The sequence below is a fragment of the Odontesthes bonariensis genome, chromosome 4 (genome assembly GCF_027942865.1).
Source record: "Odontesthes bonariensis isolate fOdoBon6 chromosome 4, fOdoBon6.hap1, whole genome shotgun sequence".
Lineage (NCBI taxonomy): Eukaryota > Metazoa > Chordata > Actinopteri > Atheriniformes > Atherinopsidae > Odontesthes > Odontesthes bonariensis.
In genome coordinates, this window is record NC_134509.1 from 22127604 (window position 1) to 22147962 (window position 20359).

The 20359-nt window shown below is 41.1% G+C and overlaps 1 protein-coding gene across 1 annotated transcript; it reads right to left on the minus strand.

The window, feature by feature from the left end:
• Positions 1-206: 206 nt before the first annotated feature.
• LOC142378697 (multidrug and toxin extrusion protein 1-like) lies at positions 207-20359 on the minus strand. The gene is made up of 16 exons (XM_075463511.1): positions 19902-20359; positions 13947-14048; positions 13776-13844; positions 13535-13683; positions 13396-13438; positions 11009-11053; positions 10816-10913; positions 8030-8127; positions 6832-7013; positions 5831-5939; positions 4840-4915; positions 3884-3953; positions 3654-3786; positions 3472-3566; positions 2141-2204; positions 207-2046 (listed from the first exon to the last, which is right to left on the minus strand). The coding sequence occupies exons 1-16, from the start codon at positions 20040-20042 to the stop codon at positions 1811-1813; spliced, it is 1710 nt and encodes a 569-aa protein (XP_075319626.1). The 5' UTR covers positions 20043-20359; the 3' UTR covers positions 207-1810.

Genomic DNA, 20359 nt, shown 5'->3' on the forward strand with positions numbered 1-20359 from the left:
AAATGTTTGGCTCCGACATTAAAGCACGTGTTTATTATAACCGTGAGAATATGTGTGTCTAAATATTTATTCTAATATGATTAAGTTAGAAATGAAACCTGTTTTTGAGCAAGCACACAACAGTCCGAGTGTTTTCAAACAACATGGACACTATGTGGTAACTCTTACATTATACAACAGCCTCCATATGCAATAAAACTCAAATGTCAAAAGATTCAATAACAAGTTTTAATTTATTGATTTGAGAAAAGGGAAATGTTCTGTATAGAAAACGCATAGTAAATTAATATTCAATGTAGTTACTGTAAATACAGTAAATGCCACATTAAAAATACACCCGAATGGGACAGATAGATTATGAATAAAGAATGTATTTTCTTGTAGGTTCAAAAGCAGAATATCTTGTCTTATGAACATAAAAACAAAGAAGAAGAAAATTTACAAACTTACATCTAATGATATTTGGCAAGAAATGAGCCACACTACCCCCTGCCACTGATGCACAGAGGAGGGAGTGCATCAATAATAACTGGTGGGGAAGAAGACTTTTATATATATCACTAGGCCTGTGAACACACCAAAATACTGGCTGACAGGATTAATTCCAGTCTCTGAAGGAATAATCTAACAAAACAACCAAAATTATAACACAAAAACCATGCAGAGGTATCTAAAGACAAAAGCAGAGCAACACAACTCCTCCACCAAAGAAAAACAGCAGCATACAAGGCCTTGTGCTTTTAGCAAAGCTGCTAGTTGTAAGGCTTGCTGTTCATATAAGAAATAATGCATTTGCTGTCAGGTCATGCAATACTGCACAGGGCCTGTGCACGTTTTCTGCTGTGCACAAAAGGCACAAAGAGCATTACGCAGCAGAAAATGGAAATTGAAGCACATAACTTGTTTTACGGAACTGTGCGTTCGTTAGTGCCTCGTATGGGTTAATAAATCATTTTCAACAGTCACAATGAATGAATTACAACCCCACTGGACTTAAACCCAGGATGAAGTGCGTCAAGGTCTGAAGCAACTGAACCAAACCGAACTCGGGAGCCGAGTGGGACAGACACCGTCTGACGAAGAAAGTGCTGTTTATGTTATTGTACTGATGTGATCGGTGATTGTCTCAGGTCATGAATGAGCCGTTAATGGGCTCGGATTAGTCTGATCATTTTATTCTCCCACTAATTCCCACTGTGACCTCTGAATAAATGACAAGTTGAAGAAGCGTTCTTTTAACACGCTCACCCACGCACAAGGTTTATAAGACTGAACACGAACCCAGCGTAAAGTAAATCAAATTTCTGTTTCTAATCTATCAATTTAAATCCTTTTTAAGGGAATAAAATAAGCCGCATCCATAGTGTGACTTAAAAATCTTGAACAGAGACACATGCATTCAGGACCTGTCCAATGCAAGTTCCCCATTTCCTAGTTTGGTCTTTTAGTTATGGTCATCAGTGATGCATCTTAGGAAGGACTTAAAACAAGACAGTGGATACAATAAGCCATAAAGACGGCACAAAATGTGTCTTTAATGTGTGTCACTCAGGATTATGTCAATAATAGGTTGATATGTGTTGTTATTAAACTGAAGAAGTGCTGATGTTCTTCCTCTGGCATCAGAAAACAAGGTGCTTTACCGTCTGCAGCTGCCTATATGTAAACCTGTGTGTCTTAAATCTCATCAGGACTTTATTTGGGCACGAGACACATGCGATTTATCAGGTTTTAGACCAGCAAACTAATATTTGAAGTTAACATGGTCTAGAAAGCTGCACCAAGTTTGACACTGGGCAGCTTTTAATGGTCATTTTAAGAAACCAACCAGCAAGTTGCTGATGATAACTCCCCCCACAAGGATAATGATCATGATTAAAACGGTCAGCCCACGCCATACAACCAGCTCTTTAACTGATAACACAGCTCCCACTGTGGTAGTGGTGAATTCTCTTTGGCCTGGACCACAGACATCTGGATCTGCACCGCCCTCCTCAGCATTCTTGGAAACAGTAGCCATGTCCCGGGTCTGGTTCTGATTTGGCTCTAAGGTTTTGAGACAGAGTTTGACAAAAGCTAGTTAGCAAAGCTCAACATTATACATTATTTCAGTTGTTCTTAAAAGCTGCCTGTTTTTCACCTGAATGTTCCAACTCAAACGTCTCTTTTTCCTCTGTGATGTGGACCCCCGCTCTCACAAGAGCCTGATCAGAAACATAAGAGGGTTTAAGAATCATAACCTAAAGTGTGATTTAACTTCAGATACAGTGAAAAATGATGTAGACCCTCTTTCAATTCTTGGATTTTTTGTATCAGGACATAATGAAAAATGATTTGGTCTTTACAAGGTCTTAAAATGACAAATAAAGCCTCAGATGAACAACAACATTGTACATATTACACTGTGTAATTATCAATTTTACAGAAACTAAACCACTCTTCTTTCCAGCGCTGCTTCAGCTCATTGAGGTTTGCAGCATTGGTTTCTGCACAGCTCTCTGAAGGTCCCACCACAGCATCTCAGTCAGGCTGAGGTCTGGACTTTGACTGGACCATTGCAACACCTTGATTCTTTTCTTCTTCACACATTCTGCTGTAGATCTGCTGCTGTGTTTGGGATCTTTGTCCTGTTGATGAGCCAGTTTCAGCCCAGCTTTAGCTGTCGGACAGACGGCCTCACATCTGACTCTAGAACACTTTGGTATCCAGAGGAGTTCATGGTGGACTCAATGACTGCAAGGTGCCCAGGTCCTGTGGCTGCAGAACAAGCCCAGATCATCAGCCCTCCACCACCGTGCTTGAGAGCTGGTATGAGGTGTTTGTGCTGATATGCTGTGTTTGGTTTCCTCCAAACGTGCTGCTGTGCATTATGAGCAAACATCTCCACTTGGGTCTGGTCTGTCCAAAGGACATTGTTCCAGAAGTCTTGTGGTTTGTTCAGATGCAGCTTTGCAAACCTAAGCTGTGCTGCCATGTTCTTTTTAGAGAGAAGAGGCTTTCTCCTGCAGCCCTTCCACACAAGCCATACTTGTTCAGTCTTTTTCTAACTGTGCTGTCATGAACTTTAACCTTTAACATGCTAACTGAGGCCTGTAGAGTCTGAGATGTAGCTCTTGGGCTTTTGACCTTGGGGTGACCTTGCTGGGACGTCCACTCCTGGGAAGATTGACAGCTGTCCTGAATGTTTTCCACTTGTGAATAATCTTTCTCTCTGTAGAATGATGGACTCCAAATAGTTTGGAAATGGCCTTATAACACTGATAATAACTAGCTGTGAAAGTAGTAAGGTTATACTTACATGTAAAATATGCCATGTGTTGCTGTTCAACTAAGGTTCTATTTACCTAGTTTTAAGACTTGATAAGGACCACGTGATTTGTTTTAAACAAGGTGTACACTCTTTTTTTATGAATGTATGCATGAGGATGAAGTAAAGAGATGCATTTTGACTGAGGTGATAAAGCTACTAACCTCTTCCGAGGCCTTTTTCCAGTCTAGTTTGCACAAAAATATGATATAGAAAATTGCTTGCAGTGTCACGCCAATGGCGAGTCCTGTCCAAAGTCCTGTAACCAATATATTGGATTGGAATTGGCTTGAATCAGATTGTATTTCTGAGGTGTCTTGAGTAAATTAACGGTATTTGGACTCACCTACAATCCCCATGTTTGCACCAAACATGAGGGACACACCGATGGGAAACCCAACTACGTAAAATCCCACTAAATTACAAACAGCCCCAATTAGCTGTTTTCCTGCTCCTCTGAGAACACCTGCTGCCACTCCCTGAAAGTGTGAAAGGAAAATATGGTAAAATGACATTCTGCGTATGTAAACATGTCTTGAAAGATTTGGTACAACACTTTAACAGATTACTGCTCACCACTGTGGCATCACAGACATGCATGAAACCAAATATAAGCATGACATCTCCGACCCTCAGAATAATGTCTCTAAAAAGATGCAGAAATATGTTGCTTTCAGACACACAGTGATCACTATAAATCATTTCTGAAAGGAAACATTAAGCGTCACAAGAGGGTTATTCAGTTCTTCAGTGAGGTAAATGCCTCATAAATGATTTTCTAGTCAAACGATAGAGTAGCATAACTCGCATGTGACCAGGATATTGTGATCTTTGAGACAGATTGTGTTTGTTGGGCACAACTTTGGTAGCCTGGGTGCCAGCCGAACTTAGCCCCGCCCATAAAAGTTTTGGTCGGGAAGTTCGGTCTGGCTCTGCTCAGTTGGGAAATCATTATGCCCGACCAAGAATTGGTCGGACCAATCAGATTGCCAGGGCGGGCTTTATACGATGATGGACAGATGGTCAACAGGGACATTATCGACTACGTCACTAAAGAGCTGAACACGGCTGCCGCTGGAGAGCTAGGGCGTGTAGATTCTGCCATCCAGTCTGTTCTACAGGATCTCCACATTGCATTAATTTTGAAAGACGAACAGAGGAACGCGATAAAGGCTTTTATCGATAGAAAAGATGTTTTTTCCGTCCTTCCTACAACAAGTGTGTGTCGTCACATACTACGTTGCTCTGATTGGTTATAGGTCTATCCACTTGAGCGAAGAGGCATTTTTTCTCCTGGTTCGGTTGAAACACGCCCCATACCCGAATCTCTATTGAGCGGTATCAGACTCACATTCTGACTAGAATCGTGAGTATGACGTAGTCAGGCTACAACTTTGGTACCAACTTGGAAAAGTCTGTCTGACTTTAGTTTTAAATTCAAAATCACATACTATGAAGTGACAGACCTGTAAAACATAACTGAGACTTATTAAAAAGTCACAGATTGTTATTGTTTCTGTGAGTGAACTTACTGCTCCGAGGTGAAAATGTATCCAATGAGATTTCTGGCGATGCCGATACAAACTCCAACAAAGCACGCGATTGTGACTGTGAACGCAAAACAGCACGTTGTCAATAAAGTTGAACAAAATCAAACACTTGTGTTTAAGAGATTTTTCTTTAGTCTAATATGTCAAATACACAGATCAGCCGCAACATTAAATTCACTGACAGGCCGAGAGAATAAAAGAATCTTATCACGAAGCGGTTGTTTTGTGTTGTTGTGTCTTGGCATTCCTGTGGATATATTTTATATATTCTTCGATGGCAGCAGCTTCCTCCAACAAGCTGTTTAACTGTCCTCCAAATTTCCCAGATCCAATAAATCTGAGAATCACCACAGCCTACAGGATCCAAACGATCCCCTGCCAAAGACCTAGTGCCCAAGAGATCTTGTGCCTATGCCCCAAAAGGGACAAAGTGTCACGCTGGGTGCGAGGCGTAGAAGGACACGGATGCGGACTTCAGAAGTAAAAGCAAACTGATTTATTTTCAAAAACAAGGTTAACATAAAGCACGGCTGAGCCGGAAGACAAAACTAGACTGTGGTGAAGAAAACATGGCTAAGAAAAAAACAAAACAAAGAACATGACTGGGTAATACATGAAAGAACTTAAATTAGCTTGGCTTGGCATCATGAAGGTGCAATGATCTGACAAAATGCATGGGGAAGCCTGGAAACCAAATACTGAGGAGGGTGATTGGTAAGGGAGTGCAGCTAAGGAGAGAACTACAGTTGAAGTGAATGAAGGTGGATGAGCAAACAGAAACTGTGGGGAAGACAATGGCAAAACTAAATACAAGACCTGTACTAGAAAACTAAAAATGAGCTAGAAAACTAAGACACAAAGCGGCTGCGGTCCACATAAAAATCAAGGAAAACCCAGGTTCTCATGACTGCAGTGGTTTCTATATGATGGCAAACAGCATGTACCAACATGTGCTGCGCACACTGGTTCTTACATGCACAGATGATGGGGACTTTGCAAGAAAGTTTGGCCTGTTCTGTGTTTCCAGCACCAAGAGCATTCCCGACCCGCACACTGGCAGCAACAGAAAATCCAAGAGGGCACTGTGGGAGAGGAATGCATGACAGACGTGTTGATGAGGAAGTGTGACACCAGATCTTAGTAATACCAGTAGGTTGTTATGGAAAAAGCTAGCCAGGCTCAAGGCATAAGTAAGACACCTGCTTTTTCTAACTACTTCTACAAACTACTCCATAAACTGTCCATGTATTTGGGGAGATGAAACTTAGCCCGTAGTCATCAGGATTACATGGACAGTGCATAAAGCAGGTTTTCTGGAGGTTTGGATTACAGATCGATGACTTATTTTCCTTGGCCTTCCACACATAATTCAGCTTTTTTGTACCATAAAGACATTTTATAAAGACATGTTTTAGTCATAAAATCTTTTGTTTTTGTTTTGTGTCCTTGTCTGTTACTGGCTTGGGCGTAAACATTTCTAGAAAAGTTGATGCCACATATTTCAGTTATCCAATCAAGCTCTATTGCGGTGAGTTTTCTGCTTATGAGGAACAGCGAGGATTTATTATGAGAGCTGGATGAGGTGCTGCACATCAGCCCTGTCGACAGATGTTCCCTGTGGGTCAGGTGGTATTCTCATGTAAAGAGCCTCTGTAAATCAAAAGGTATTTATTTATCAGAAGACTAAATGTGAACCTCACACTTGCTGATGATCAGTTAATCAAGTCCTTTTGATTAGCAGCACCTGGCTAAGGGTTTTCACACACTGGCTTAACATTTTGCTCGTATTTACTTAATTTGAAGACCTGGTAAAGTCTAAAATACATGACCACATTACAGAGAAATCTATTGTTTAGGGAGAGTGCAAATCAGCTTATAAAACTAGCTTTGAAAAGTTAATAATTGCTGCCTTTACTAAGGCGAACACAATATCAACATTTCTATTATAAGACAGGATAAGTCAAAAGGAGTTACCATGTGAAACACAATGCACAGCTGGTAGGCTATGGACTGAGCACCCAGCTCAATCTCACTAATCAAACCTGCCAGGAATCCTCCTATTTCAAATATCCACCATGACAGGCAAATCATGAGCATACTGGGAATGGCCAGCTTGATGAAGAGACCCCACTCCTGCAGACAGTCAAGTGACCAACCTGTGGGTTAAAGGCAGGTGTAATACAAAAAACAATGGCACCCAGGAATCAACGACTTAAAGGGGAACTCCGGGGCATTTGAAGCGTGTTTCCATTGCTAGAGGTTGTCAAATAATGATAGAATGACACAGAGAGGTGCGTATCTGCGCTCCCTGTGTGAAGATCGCTCTGTCCGCACAGCATGTCATGCGAGGCTAATACGTGGTGGCTAAGGGGCAAGCGCTAACCCTTCCACGTAAAACAACAACTTGCACACTGCAGAAACGTCACACCACTTTATAACCCATCCGACAATAAAGTCACAAGCCTTACCATCAAAACCATATGCATGGTTCTCACATTACTGGCATGGGGACGTTACAAAACAACTTTATAAACAGCATGTCACTCACCGGCTGGTTGTAGGCTCGCGCATGTGAAAGCCCAGAAGAGTCGATGGAGAATAATCCCATATACAAAACAATTATCTTCTCTAGAAAAACTGCGTTCAAGTATTTAAAACATTACAACAATACTTGCCCAGTAATATTCTTGTAATGTTTTAAATACTTGAACGCAGTTTTTCTAGAAAAGATAATTGTTTTGTATATGGGATTATCGTCCATCGACTCTTTTGGGCTTTCACATGCGCGAGCCTACAACCAGCCGGTGAGTTACATGCTGTTTATAAAGTTGTTTTGTAACGTCCCCATGCCAGTAATGTGAGAACCATGCATATGGTTTTGATGGTAAGGCTTGTGACTTTATTGTCGGATGGGTTATAAAGTGGTGTGACGTTTCTGCAGTGTGCAAGTTGTTGTTTTACGTGGAAGGGTTAGCGCTTGCCCCTTAGCCACCACGTATTAGCCTCGCATGACATGCTGTGCGGACAGAGCGATCTTCACACAGGGAGCGCAGATACGCACCTCTCTGTGTCATACTATCATTATTTGACAACCTCTAGCAATGGAAACACGCTTCAAATGCCCCGGAGTTCCCCTTTAATAAAGCAGAATTAAATGATTACAATTTCTGACCTCCCCACGTGGCTTTGTGCAGACCCCTCCAGTAGATGTAGACGTATAACAACAAAGCCAGCAGGTACTGAGAGATGGCATTGGCTGCTGCAGATCCGCTTCACCATGAGGACAGCAATTAGAGGAAAAATTCAGATAGAAATACAACATTACCACTTTAATTACATTCTATTTAAATATTTTATAATCATTATTGATGTCGTTTTACAATAACAATATAGTATTTAAAACTGTATCTTTAATTTTGTTGTCATATTTTTACTTCAGAAGGTTGAATTAGAGAATCTCTTAATAAAAACAACAAGTTATACTCCCCCCTGTGCAAAAAAACAGCATCGATTTGATCATTGAATTTTAGCCCAACTGCTCTTTCAGCTTCTCTTTTTTCTTATTTTATTTCCTTTTATTGTGCACCACTGACAAAAGTTGTGAATAATAAGCAATTTATATTAAATAATTCCACTTCTGTCCTCTGCAGCATTTACACCGACTTAAAGGCATGGTAGGTAATCCTGTTCAGAAACACATTTTGTAATACTGGGTGAAATGGTCCGTCTATCCTGAGAGAAATCTATACAAGATGTATTTAGAAAAAGGGACGAAAATAATCAGACCTCTGTGGCAGCTGCAGGACTGAGAAAAAGCTGACCAATCCGAGATCAGCGGGACGCTGATCTCGGATACAAAAAACCAATCAGATGCCTCTGCTTTCTGCCTACGCCCCCCTCTGCCGGCTCCCTGCTCCATGTGCGCATGCGGTTCCACCGGCTTTGGATGAAGCACTGACGGAATGGGGAGGGGGGGGTGGAGCTTAGAGGAGTGGACACTTTCGAATCTTGCTAGCTCTCTTGCTAGCTCTCTAGGATTACCTACCATAGCTTTAAGACTGAGATTCAGAGCATAAAAAAGTGGTTGATGCCTTTAATTACAGTAACGACTAAAATGTTTTTTTTTTTTTTAGCTTTTTCGTTCAGCTTTAATCCAGCTTTTAAAGGTGCTGAATAAATAAATATTGACTGACTGAATTATTCACTAAAGAATGAATTAATTGTGCTGCTCAAAGGCAACCAACAGCTTTGGCATCCTTTAAGGTTGAATGTTTTCTTTCATGCATCTATGAGCTGATTCAGCACACCTAATGACCTTTAAATCTTCCTGTTGCATAAAATGTTCTCAATGTATACGGTGTAAAAGTGACATTTCGTCTCTGTTGACTCTCTGATCTCCTCCTCCAGTCCTCTGTAGGATAAAGGGACCACAACAAAGGTCTGGGGAATAGTTATAATTCAGGATGGCAGTGCCACTAACCAAATTCTTTCTTGGGTTTGTTTTGACCATCTTTTTTTGAGGGCATGTGGTGAAATTATGCAAATGTGAGTACAGTACACTGTCGTGTAGATGAGTAACAGCAGAGAGGTCTAGACTGAGTTTTGAGCAGTTTAGCAGCAGTGTTTTCTGTAAAAGAGAATAAATTATCTGGACCTTCCACAGTCAATAAACTGGATTCCACACTGAAGAAAAGGGGAGAACCCAAAAAGTACAGCATGACTGAGGAAGAAGGGCCTATTTCTGCAAAGAAAAATGTTTTTTGTATTTCTTCTCTTCCTTCTTAAAAGTTCACTTAACTGGCATGTTTGTTTAAGGAATAAATATAGCAGACATTGGCACTTATTAACATAGAGAGGAGATTAAGAAATAAGGGAAGAGGTGGTCACAATCTGATGAAGAAATGAGGGAGGTTGAGTTGGGCTTTACTGGAAGAAAACTGAATCACAACATGAAAATAAACTATTTAGCTCCACACGTTGAGCCGAAAGAAGGTTCCAGGTTCAACACCCAGCTGGGGCCTTTCTGTGTGGAGTTTTCATGTTCTCCCCGTGTATGCGTGGGTTCTCTCCGGGTACTCCGGCTTCCTCCCACTGTCCAAAAAATCATGCATGTTAGGTTGATTGGCATCTCTAAATTGTCCTTAGGAGTGAGTGTGAGCGTGCATGGTTGTTTGTCTCGTATGTCTCTATGTGGCCCTGCGATGGACTGGCGGCCTGTCCAGGGTGTACCCTGCCTCTCGCCCATTGACTGCTGGGATAGGCTCCAGCCCGCCCGCGACCCAATCGACGGATTCAGCGGTATAGATAATGGATCGATGGATGGACGTTGAGCTGAAATGCTGATACTCTACTTATGTACACACTATAAACCAGCTAGGTGAACTTTGTATTATGCATTAAAATTCAGCAAACAATTGGGGTTTGCAGTGGCTGGATGCTAGATTTGCTAATTCACAAGCCGAAGTATCAAATTCTGATCTCTTGAAGAAGTAAATGCCTTTTTTTCCCTCTCTGTTATTAAACTAAACCAATTAGAAAACTTGTGTTGAGTTCATCATCTCATTACTCATGAGAAGACGTGAAGTAGAGAATGTGTGAGATTAGATTTTAGAAGTTATTCCAACAAGATGTGCTTAAAAAACACAATCTTTCAGGTTTGCATGTAGGGTCTCTGGGATCCTCATCAGTGTGAATGAAATAACAATCCCACATTAACCAGAATGTGACATCAGCTCCACTCTCTTTATGATAGAAGTCTTGAAGTGTGTGTGTGTGTTTTTTCGGGAGGGGGGGGGGGGTCACCAAACTGGGGGGTCACCAAACTGATGATGGTCAGGCAGATAAAAGTAAATGGATGAAATTCAACTTTTAATTGATGTGAAACACAGACAGGAAATACAAATTTCACCATACCTTAATTATCACTCATCTTTAAATTGTGATCATATGGAAACTCACGCCACACCCAGCTCCAGAGGATAGAGGAAGATGTAGTTGATGATTGCATTGAGGACATTCCCAGCTATTCCAGTTATAACCTGAGGCCACATTATTCCCTGTAATCAACAGCACAACTAAATGTCTTTCTTAATGTTGACTTAAATAACTATGTTAGAGCATTTAATAAATTCCATGCAAATTATTTTGGTACCTGATTTTGTAGATACTTCCCTTGAAGCTGGTACATGAAAGCAGCCTGAGGGTTTAAACAAAAACAAAGCTGAGGACACTTCAAATATGAATGAATCAGCTTGTAATATCTATAGGCCTCTCTTGTTCGAGGTTCCTCGATAAATACAATACACACAACCCTCAGTTCTACTGAAAAAGAAATTAAGTTCTTATCAGGTTTTAAAACTAAATAAATACAGAGTAACAACACATGACATAATCCGCATTCGCACTGTAGGAACCTTTGGCAGGTCCCATAACCTTTTAATCCGCGGGGCCGTTTTCTCCCGCATTCACACATACAGGAACTCGGGACCATCACCCTCAGTTCCTATAACTATTTAGCTCCTTCTCCCAGGTCGGGTCTTTTCTGGGTTCTATAGGAACACATCTGACGGAGGTGTTTGGTGGTCGGTAGCTACGCCCCATGTCATGCTATCACGGCTGAAATGTTTACTCATACGACACGGACACAACCTGCACGTGTTTAATAAGTTAAACTTACACGTTGTCTTCTTTGTCTGCAGCGCTCTGCTCTCCTTTCTTCCTTCATGAAATGAAAAAGTATCGTCTCCTGCCTCTCTCTGTGAGCTCTTCCAGCCTCGATATTAGACGCCTGATGTGATCGTCCATGATTAATATCACCATCATGCAGACCATGAACACGGTGGCCTCCCCGCTCTCCATATTAGCTTCTTGGTGGTGTTTTTTCTTCTCTACTTACTTTTACCGGGTTTGTTTTGTTTTGTTGTTGAACTTGGCGCTAACGTAACACGTCACTGTCGCAGACGGCTGCGCCGCATCAGTCCCGACTCATGTGCGAATGCAGACTGAAACAGTTCCGCTGGGGAAGGACAGTTATCAGAACGAAATTCGAGGAGGACCGTTCTTAGAACTGCTCTGTCCGAATGTGGCTATATCAAACTGTTTCATTATTTACTTAACAAGAACTAAATTAGTCAACAAAAATTGTATAAACTGATCATCAGTGAGTGTGAGCAGCTCCATAAAAGCAGAAGTTTTGTCAGTTTGCTGCTCTGCAGCATTCAGGTGTGTGTTAACACAATGCCAAGGAGGAAAGACATCAGTAATGATCTTAGAGAAGCAGCTGTTGCTGCCCATCAATCTGGGAAGGGTTATAAGGCCATTTCCAAACTATTTGGAGTTTGAACTATTCCATCATTCTACAGAGAGAGAGATTATTCACAACTGGAAAACATTCAGGTCAGATGTCAATCTTCCCAGGAGTGGACGTCCCAGCAAGGTCACCCCAAGGTCCAATACCCAAGAGCCACATCTCAGACTCTACAGGCCTCAGTTAGCATGTTAAAGGTTAAAGTTCATGACAGCACAGTTAGAAAAAGGCTGAACAAGTATGGCTTGTTTGGAAGGGCTGCAGGAGAAAGCCTCTTCTCTCTAAAAAGAACATGGCAGCACAGCTTAGGTTTGCAAAGCTGCATCTAAACAAACCACAAGACTTCTGGAACAATGTCCTTTGGACAGACCAGACCAAAGTGGAGATGTTTGCTCATAATGCACAGCAGCACGTTTGGAGGAAACCAACCACAGCATATCAGCACAAACACCTCATAGCAGCTGTCAAGCACGGTGGTGGAGGGCTGATGATCTGGGCTGGTTCTGCAGCCACAGGACCTGGGCACCTTGCAGTCATTGAGTCCACCATTAACTCCTCTGGATACCAAAGTGTTCTAGAGTCAGATGTGAGGCCATCTGTCCGACAGCTAAAGCTGGGCTGAAACTGGCTCATCAACAGGACAAAGATCCCAAACACAGCAGCAGATCTACAACAGAATGTGTGAAGAAGAAAAGAATCAAGGTGTTGCAATGGTCCAGTCAAAGTCCAGACCTCAGCCTGACTGAAATGCTGTGGTGGGACCTTCAGAGAGCTGTGCAGAAACCAATGCTGCAAACCTCAATGAGCTGAAGCAGCGCTGGAAAGAAGAGTGGGCCAAGATTCCTCCACCACCATGAGAGAGACTGATAACGTCACACAGGAAACCATTACTTCAACTCACTGCTGCTGAAGGGGCTTCTACAGGTTACTGTGTTTTTGGGTGCACAGAGTTGATCAAATAAATAGCATGGTGTAATATTTCATGTGTTGTTGTTCATCTGAGGCTGTATTAACAAGTTTTAAAACCCTGTAAGGCCCTAATAATTATTTATTTTATTTATTGATACATAGAACCTTAGAAATAAGATGCACTTTCTTTTTCACATGATTGTATGATAGAGCCGCAGTGCTACACAGGAGATTTTACGGATATCATCCAACATTCACCGATCAGGTGTCTCAGTGCTTTGATTCGCAGGCTCGTGAGAGAAAGCAGAATAAATTAAACTCACCGGGAGTGCAGGCATGAAGATCTTCACGTACAGCTGGGAAAGACTTCACAGCAGCAAGACAAACAGACATTGCACATGAGAAGGAATAAATACAGTTCATAATGGATTTGTAAAATCCCCTTTTTTAAATTCTAAAGACCTGGCGACCTCTGGGCTCTGTTTGACAGCAAGTAGGATGGGCTCAGTGTTGATGAGGACGGCCCAGCAGGGGAAACAGGCCAGCAGCAGAATCAGAACCCCCCTCTGGATAATCACACCCACACGCTTCAAGTTACCGCTCCCATAGGTCTACATGAAACAGATAAAACAGACAGAGAAAGCTTGATGAAAAGGACTTAATGCTGATCTGTTTACAGAATAAACTCAGCTGAGGACTCTACCTGAGATATGAGGGTATCACAAGTAGTCGACAAACCTGTGCCAATGGAAATACCGGTGACGTTAACCACCTGCCAGAGGAGAGCCAAATTCAACAATCACATTATGAATATTTTAAAACCTAAAAAGAAAGTTGACGGAGGGCATAGGCAGATTCAAGCATGTCTCCTCACCGCAGCTGCGAGCGATACTCCTGCAAGCTCCGTTTTCCCCAGGTGGCCGCAGAATACCACGCTGATGATACTGATCATGAACACCATCAGCTGAGAGATGAACTGAAAACACAACATCAGACACAACACCCTCCTGATATGAATATGAAAGTAAACTAGCCTATGTTGACACAGAATCATCAGAGACAAAGGCTATAAATGTCAAAGTGTTGGTGAAATCCCGATGGAAAGGCCTCTCAGTGTACTCCTCCTCCACCTTTGGCTTTAAAAACTGAAATATAAGCCTTTCAAGCTATTGTGTTCGACTTAACATGTGAAATAAATTCATCACAGAATTTCAAAAACAGATTTCTGCATGTAAAAAGGACAAATACAACATTAGTAATACAACGTTGTATCATCAACATACTTCTTTATATAAATTGTGAATAAGAAATGGTTTTCTGTGTAGATGTAAAGAAATTTAAATCACGCTGAGTCAACATTTTCATTTCAGTTTATAAATAAGATATGTGTGATAATGCAGAGTCACATGAAAAAGTCTTGAGCCACCTGTTAATTATTTATATTTTACCAAGAAAACAGTAAATAAGTGCAGCAAGTTACTGAAAGGTACAAATAAAGTCTGTACTATTTTAACAAGCATGACAGGTCTATATCTGCTCTGAGCTTCTTTATTCTCCTACACAGCCTGAACCCTCTCAGACGAGCTTTCTGTCCTTTCTTTAAGGAGTCTTCAGGAATAGTTCTCCAGGCTTCTTGAAGGACATCCCAAAGCTCTTCTTTGGATGTGGGCTGCCTTTTGTTCCGTTCTCTGCCAACATGATCCCACACTGCTTCAGTAATGTTGAGGTCCGGGCTCTGGGGAGGATTCATCCCTCCATCAGACCTGCTGCCACTGATTTTCAGTCCTTTGGCACAGCTCAGCCTTTTCTCCCTGTTTCCTTAAGAATGGCTTCTTGTCCAGTTTCCTCAAATTCTTAAGGACACACTGCACACCAGGCTGAAATATGTCAGGTTTTTGGCTCTTAGCTCTTCAGGAAATCCCTTGTCGCAACAAAAATACCTATTTTCTGTCTGTTAAACTGTGTTATCTTTGATGTTTTTGTCGATGTGACCTATGTGATGATTTTAAATATGTTCTTTGCTGAGTAGTCTCTTGTGTAACACCGGTTCATCCATTGAGTTATGTGTCTTTTTGTAATGCTTAAATTATTCATAGGTGAGTGTTAAGTGGCTTAACAAACAAACAAAAAACATATCCCACAACAAGAACTGGACTGAAAATGTGAAAAAGAGATGTTTCAGGAAGTCTGGAGAGCAGCTGCTCAAGAAAATCTGGCTCATTGGAAGCAAAACATGAAGAATGAGAGGCGGTTCGAGACTTTACAGCAGAACTGAATAGCCATACCTTAGTGGACTAATAACACCGTAGATCGAGAAAATATGCATTGAATTCACAAAAGAAAAGCTCATAACGACAGTAAAAATACATCTTAATTGCGGAATTTGTGGTTGTTAGTCTCGTGCAGGTGTCGCAGCTGAAATGAGTATTTCATTTTCATTTATTTTATTTCGTTAGTTTAACCCTCATACCTGATTTAAAAACACAACTTAATTTCTGAAAAGGGACATTTTTGTCCCCTTTTAAAACGACCTAAAAACATCATATGTTAATATTTTTTTCCGCTTTTTTTTTCATAAATCTTTTATTCCACTTCAGTTCTGATCATAACTACCAAGTTTTCAATTATTTTCAAAAATTTAACCCTTTAAATACTGGTTTATATGACGTAAACGCCAATTTCTGTAAAAAAAACTCACAAAAACTGCTATATTTTCAATATATAGAATGCAAAGTGGAATTGTTGAGGGGGGATACTTATGGTCTGGGATAAGTCAATGATCAGCAACAACATTGATTTTTAGGGATTTTTAATTTTTTTTATTATGCCTGATTTAAAAAAAAACTCCTTAATTTCTGAAAAGGGACATTTTTGTCCCCTTTTAAAACTACCTAAAAACATCATATATTAATATTTTTTTCCACTTTTTTTTTCATAAATCTTTTATTCCACTTCAGTTCTGATCATAACTACCAAGTTTTCAATTATTTTCAAAAAAATTAACCCTTTAAATGCCAATTTGATCTTTTTAGCCCAATTTTGAAGCCTTTTGGTGCCAGTATTTTCAAAATATGGAATGCAGAGTGGAATTATTGAGTAGGGATAATTAGGGTCTGGGATATGTCAATGATTAGCAACAACATTGATTTTTAGGGATTTTTAATTTTTTTGTTATGCCTGATTTAAAAAAAAACTCCTTAATTTCTGAAAAGGGCCATTTTTGTCCCCTTCTAAAATGATCCCCAAAATACCATATGTTAATATTTTTTTCCACTTTTTTTTTCAGAAATCTTTTCTTCCACTTCAGTTCTGATCATAACCATCAAGTTTTCAATTATTTTCAAAAAATTAACCCTTTAAATACCAGTGTATATGAGGTAAACACCAATTTTCGTTAAAAAACAGACACAAAAACTGCTGTATTTTCAATATATGCAATGCAAAGTGAAATATTCTATGGGGGATTATTAGGTCTGGCATATGTCATTGATGAGCTACAACATCAGTTTTATCAGCTTTTTAGTTTTTCTGCAATGGCAGATTACAGAAACGGCTCCCATAGACATCCATTATAATGAATACAGCATTAGTCTATGGCACACACGCACGCGCAGTCCAGGATTAGTTGGGGTTTTCGGTGCTCATCCTCGCTGACCACTGGGTCCCTGTGCGCTGTGCTGAGGAGGAGAACATTTTCCACCTCTTCGGCACATATGACATGCGATATGCAGATTACAGAAAGTGTGTGTTGCAGTGAAGGCCAATGTTGAGGAGCGCACAGGTCTGTGGCTCACTTGCAGATGGACTGGGGGAAGCTCAGGCTTATTCCTTCTAATGGTCCCAACCATGGCGAGTTTTCATTTGAGCAGATCTTCATTCCAATACTTGAAGATAGCAATTTAGCTTATTATTTATATATTATTATTTAGCTTTTTAGCCCACGACGTAGGCTGATACATTTTAACACAGCGTCTAAAGCTCGCCACTCCCAAACCCTTCATCGGTAAAACGGCCGATGTACGACCGTACTGAAATATTCATATCATTAGATGTCTTTGGAAGGCTATGAGCTGCGCACGTCACAGGCAAACCCCACTTTGATGCCATATTTTGGGGGTTTGCTGGGGATATACTGCCGAAACGCGCAGCGACCCTGAAAGGCCTTCAGCTGCTCATCGATGCAGACTTCTCTGCCCGGGGTGAAGAGGCGGGCGAGTCGGCTCTCCCACTTCTCCCAGAGAGCTGCAATCGGAGCCAGTTTGCCCTCTCGCTGTCGATGGGGTCGTGTCAGCTGGTCATCAAACAAGGGATTCAAATCTTGTGTGTGCCATGGTTTGCCTGAACATGGCCCATCCAGTGCATCCCACAGACTGAGGGTGCTCTCACCTCGTGAGTGATGTACCCGGCGAGGATGAGCGGCCCGAGGAAGGCCTGCAGCTCTCCTTTGTCGGTGTCCCTCCAGGCCTCTGTGGTGCGTCTGCCTTCCAGGTTGGTGAATTGAATGATCAGCTCCATCAGCTCATCAGTCAGAAAAAGATCCCAGGTGGGCTTCACATCGGTTATGCGGGCGCATGCGTAGGTGGTCGGTCCAGGGCGAGCACAGGGCGCAGGCAGGTATCGGAGGGTGTTGGCGTGGTTGTCAGACCAGGAGATCTTGCCATTTTTTGACACCAACAGAATATCCAGGCCAGCAGTCTCATCAGTTTCATCCTCCGTGCTGTTATAATCAGAGCTGCTGGAGGTAGGGTGAGTTCCCATTCTTCATCTGAGGAGTCATCAGAGGAGGATGAATAGAGAGAGTCGCTGTGCCCTGGTCTGAGGACTTCCTCCACGGCTTGGGCAACGCTGAATTTTTGTGCCATGCCTTCCAACCTTCAGGAGAATGAGAAATGTGCACAGCTCTCGTATTCTCATGCTGGTGGATCTGTCGTTGACAAACGAGGGTGCTTTCATCATGTTACCTCAAAGACACCTAAATTATTTTATTATGTTACCTCAAAGAAACCCAAACTATTTCTCAGTCTGACGACCTCATAACATCACTGGGGTCACACAGGTGTCCGTGTGTGTGTGTGTGTGTGTGTGTGCGTGTGTGTGCGTGTGTGTGCGTGTGTGTGTGTGTGCGTGCGTATGTGTGTGTGTGCGTGCGTGCGTGCGTGCGTGCGTGCCATAGTCTAATGCTGTATTCATTATAATGGATGTCTATGGGAGCCGTTTCTGTAATCTGCCATTGCAGAAAAACTAAAAAGCTGATAAAACTGATGTTGTAGCTCATCAATGACATATCCCAGACCTAATAATCCCCCATAGAATATTTCACTTTGCATTGCATATATTGAAAATACAGCAGTTTTTGTGTCTGTTTTTTAACGAAAATTGGTGTTTACCTCATATACACTGGTATTTAAAGGGTTAATTTTTTGAAAATAATTGAAAACTTGATGGTTATGATAAGAACTGAAGTGGAAGAAAAGATTTCTGAAAAAAAAAGTGGAAAAAAATATTAACATATGGTATTTTGGGGATCATTTTAGAAAATGGCCCTTTTCAGAAATTAAGGATTTTTTTGTTTAAATCAGGCATAACAAAAAAATTAAAAATCCCTAAAAATCAAAGTTGTTGCTAATCATTGACATATCCCAGACCCTAATTATCCCTACTCAATAATTCCACTCTGCATTCCATATTTTGAAAATACTGGCACCTAAAGCCTTCAAAATTGGGCTAAAAAGTTCAAATTGGCATTTAAAGGGTTAATTTTTTTGAAAATAATTGAAAACTTGGTAGTTATGATCAGAACTGAAGTGGAATAAAAGATTTATGAAAAAAAAAGTGGAAAAAAATATTAATATATGATGTTTTTAGGTAGTTTTAAAAGGGGACAAAAATGTCCCTTTTCAGAAATTAAGGAGTTTTTTTTTTACACAATGAAAAATTGCATTGTATATGATGTGTGTTTGAAATTCGAAAAAATAGTCAAAAATACACAACTGGACCAAATATGATGAGTATCACTATCTACAGTGTGAAATTAGAGGAGAAAGTTCACCCCAAGTGGACAAAAATGTCCCCTATCAGGGATTAGGGTTAAAAAAAAAAAAAGGATTGGTCGCTCAAAATATGCGTCACAACCACCGACCCCATGCGACACCCGCCGGCACGCGAGTAATTGAGTTTTTCATGGAATAATCCAAGAAAAGAAAAGTTTCTGAAGAAAACTGAACGTTTAATGCTAGGTGGGGAGATTAGTTTGCTTTCTCTGCTGACGAGACTGCTTTACCAGTCTGCTTCATGTGGCGAAAAACTGGCGAACAACAAAAAGTTAAATATTGAAAGACATTTCCAGAAGAAACTCAGACTTTGCTGAAAAATGATTTAAGTTCCGCTTTTTATTCAGTGAATACGAGGAGGACTCAAATAAACACTGAGTATTTTATTTGAAAGTAACCTTCAACCCAGTGTCTGTTTTTTTTTTAAATGTTTTATCATGGTACAAAGGTAAAAAACGACATGCAGTTTTATCTTCATTTTAGATATCAAATGGGTTTTGTTGCTCCTGGTGTTTTCTTTTCTGTGGGAAACGGGTCCAAATGTCTATGTCCAATGTTGCTGAGCCCTGGTCCAGTAGGACATTTCAGTGGATATTTTTTTATAAATAAAAACGACTCAGCACATTTTTCAACACTTTCAGTGAGGCTTTGTAACCATGGCAACGATATCCTTCCTGTTTCCTACGAGTTATAAAAGCAACCCCGCACCCCCACAGCAGGACGTAGTAGGCCTATCTTAAATAGTTATTGTCCAGCCCGTAAAAACAATAGATTCTCACCACTGGTCCTGCGAGTTTAATGAGGTGTCCCAGCTCATCCCGGTGGTCCGGCGGCACACAACTTCGGACGGAGCTCTGAGCAGAGGAAGAAGCTCCGTCAGCCGCCTCTTTGGATCTTCTGTCCGCAGCGGGACTATCCATAACCAGCGAGTGTGGTGCTTTAAAAAGACGCGATTCTGATAGCCCCGTCCTTGATCTGACCCCACTATTAAATGTCGCCCGCTACCCAAGATGACAGTGACACCACCACCACTAGTAACCTGGAACCTGGAACCAGGATATTCTGGAGGGAGCCGATGAAGACTGTGCTGTATCCTAACTGTCTTATACGGGCACTGCACAATTAGACCGTAATATGTTATCACTAATTTCTTTTATTCAATAATCAATAAACTATCTATCTGTCTGTCTATCTAAACCAGGTTTCCCATAGCATACGCGCGCGTATGCCCATCTCC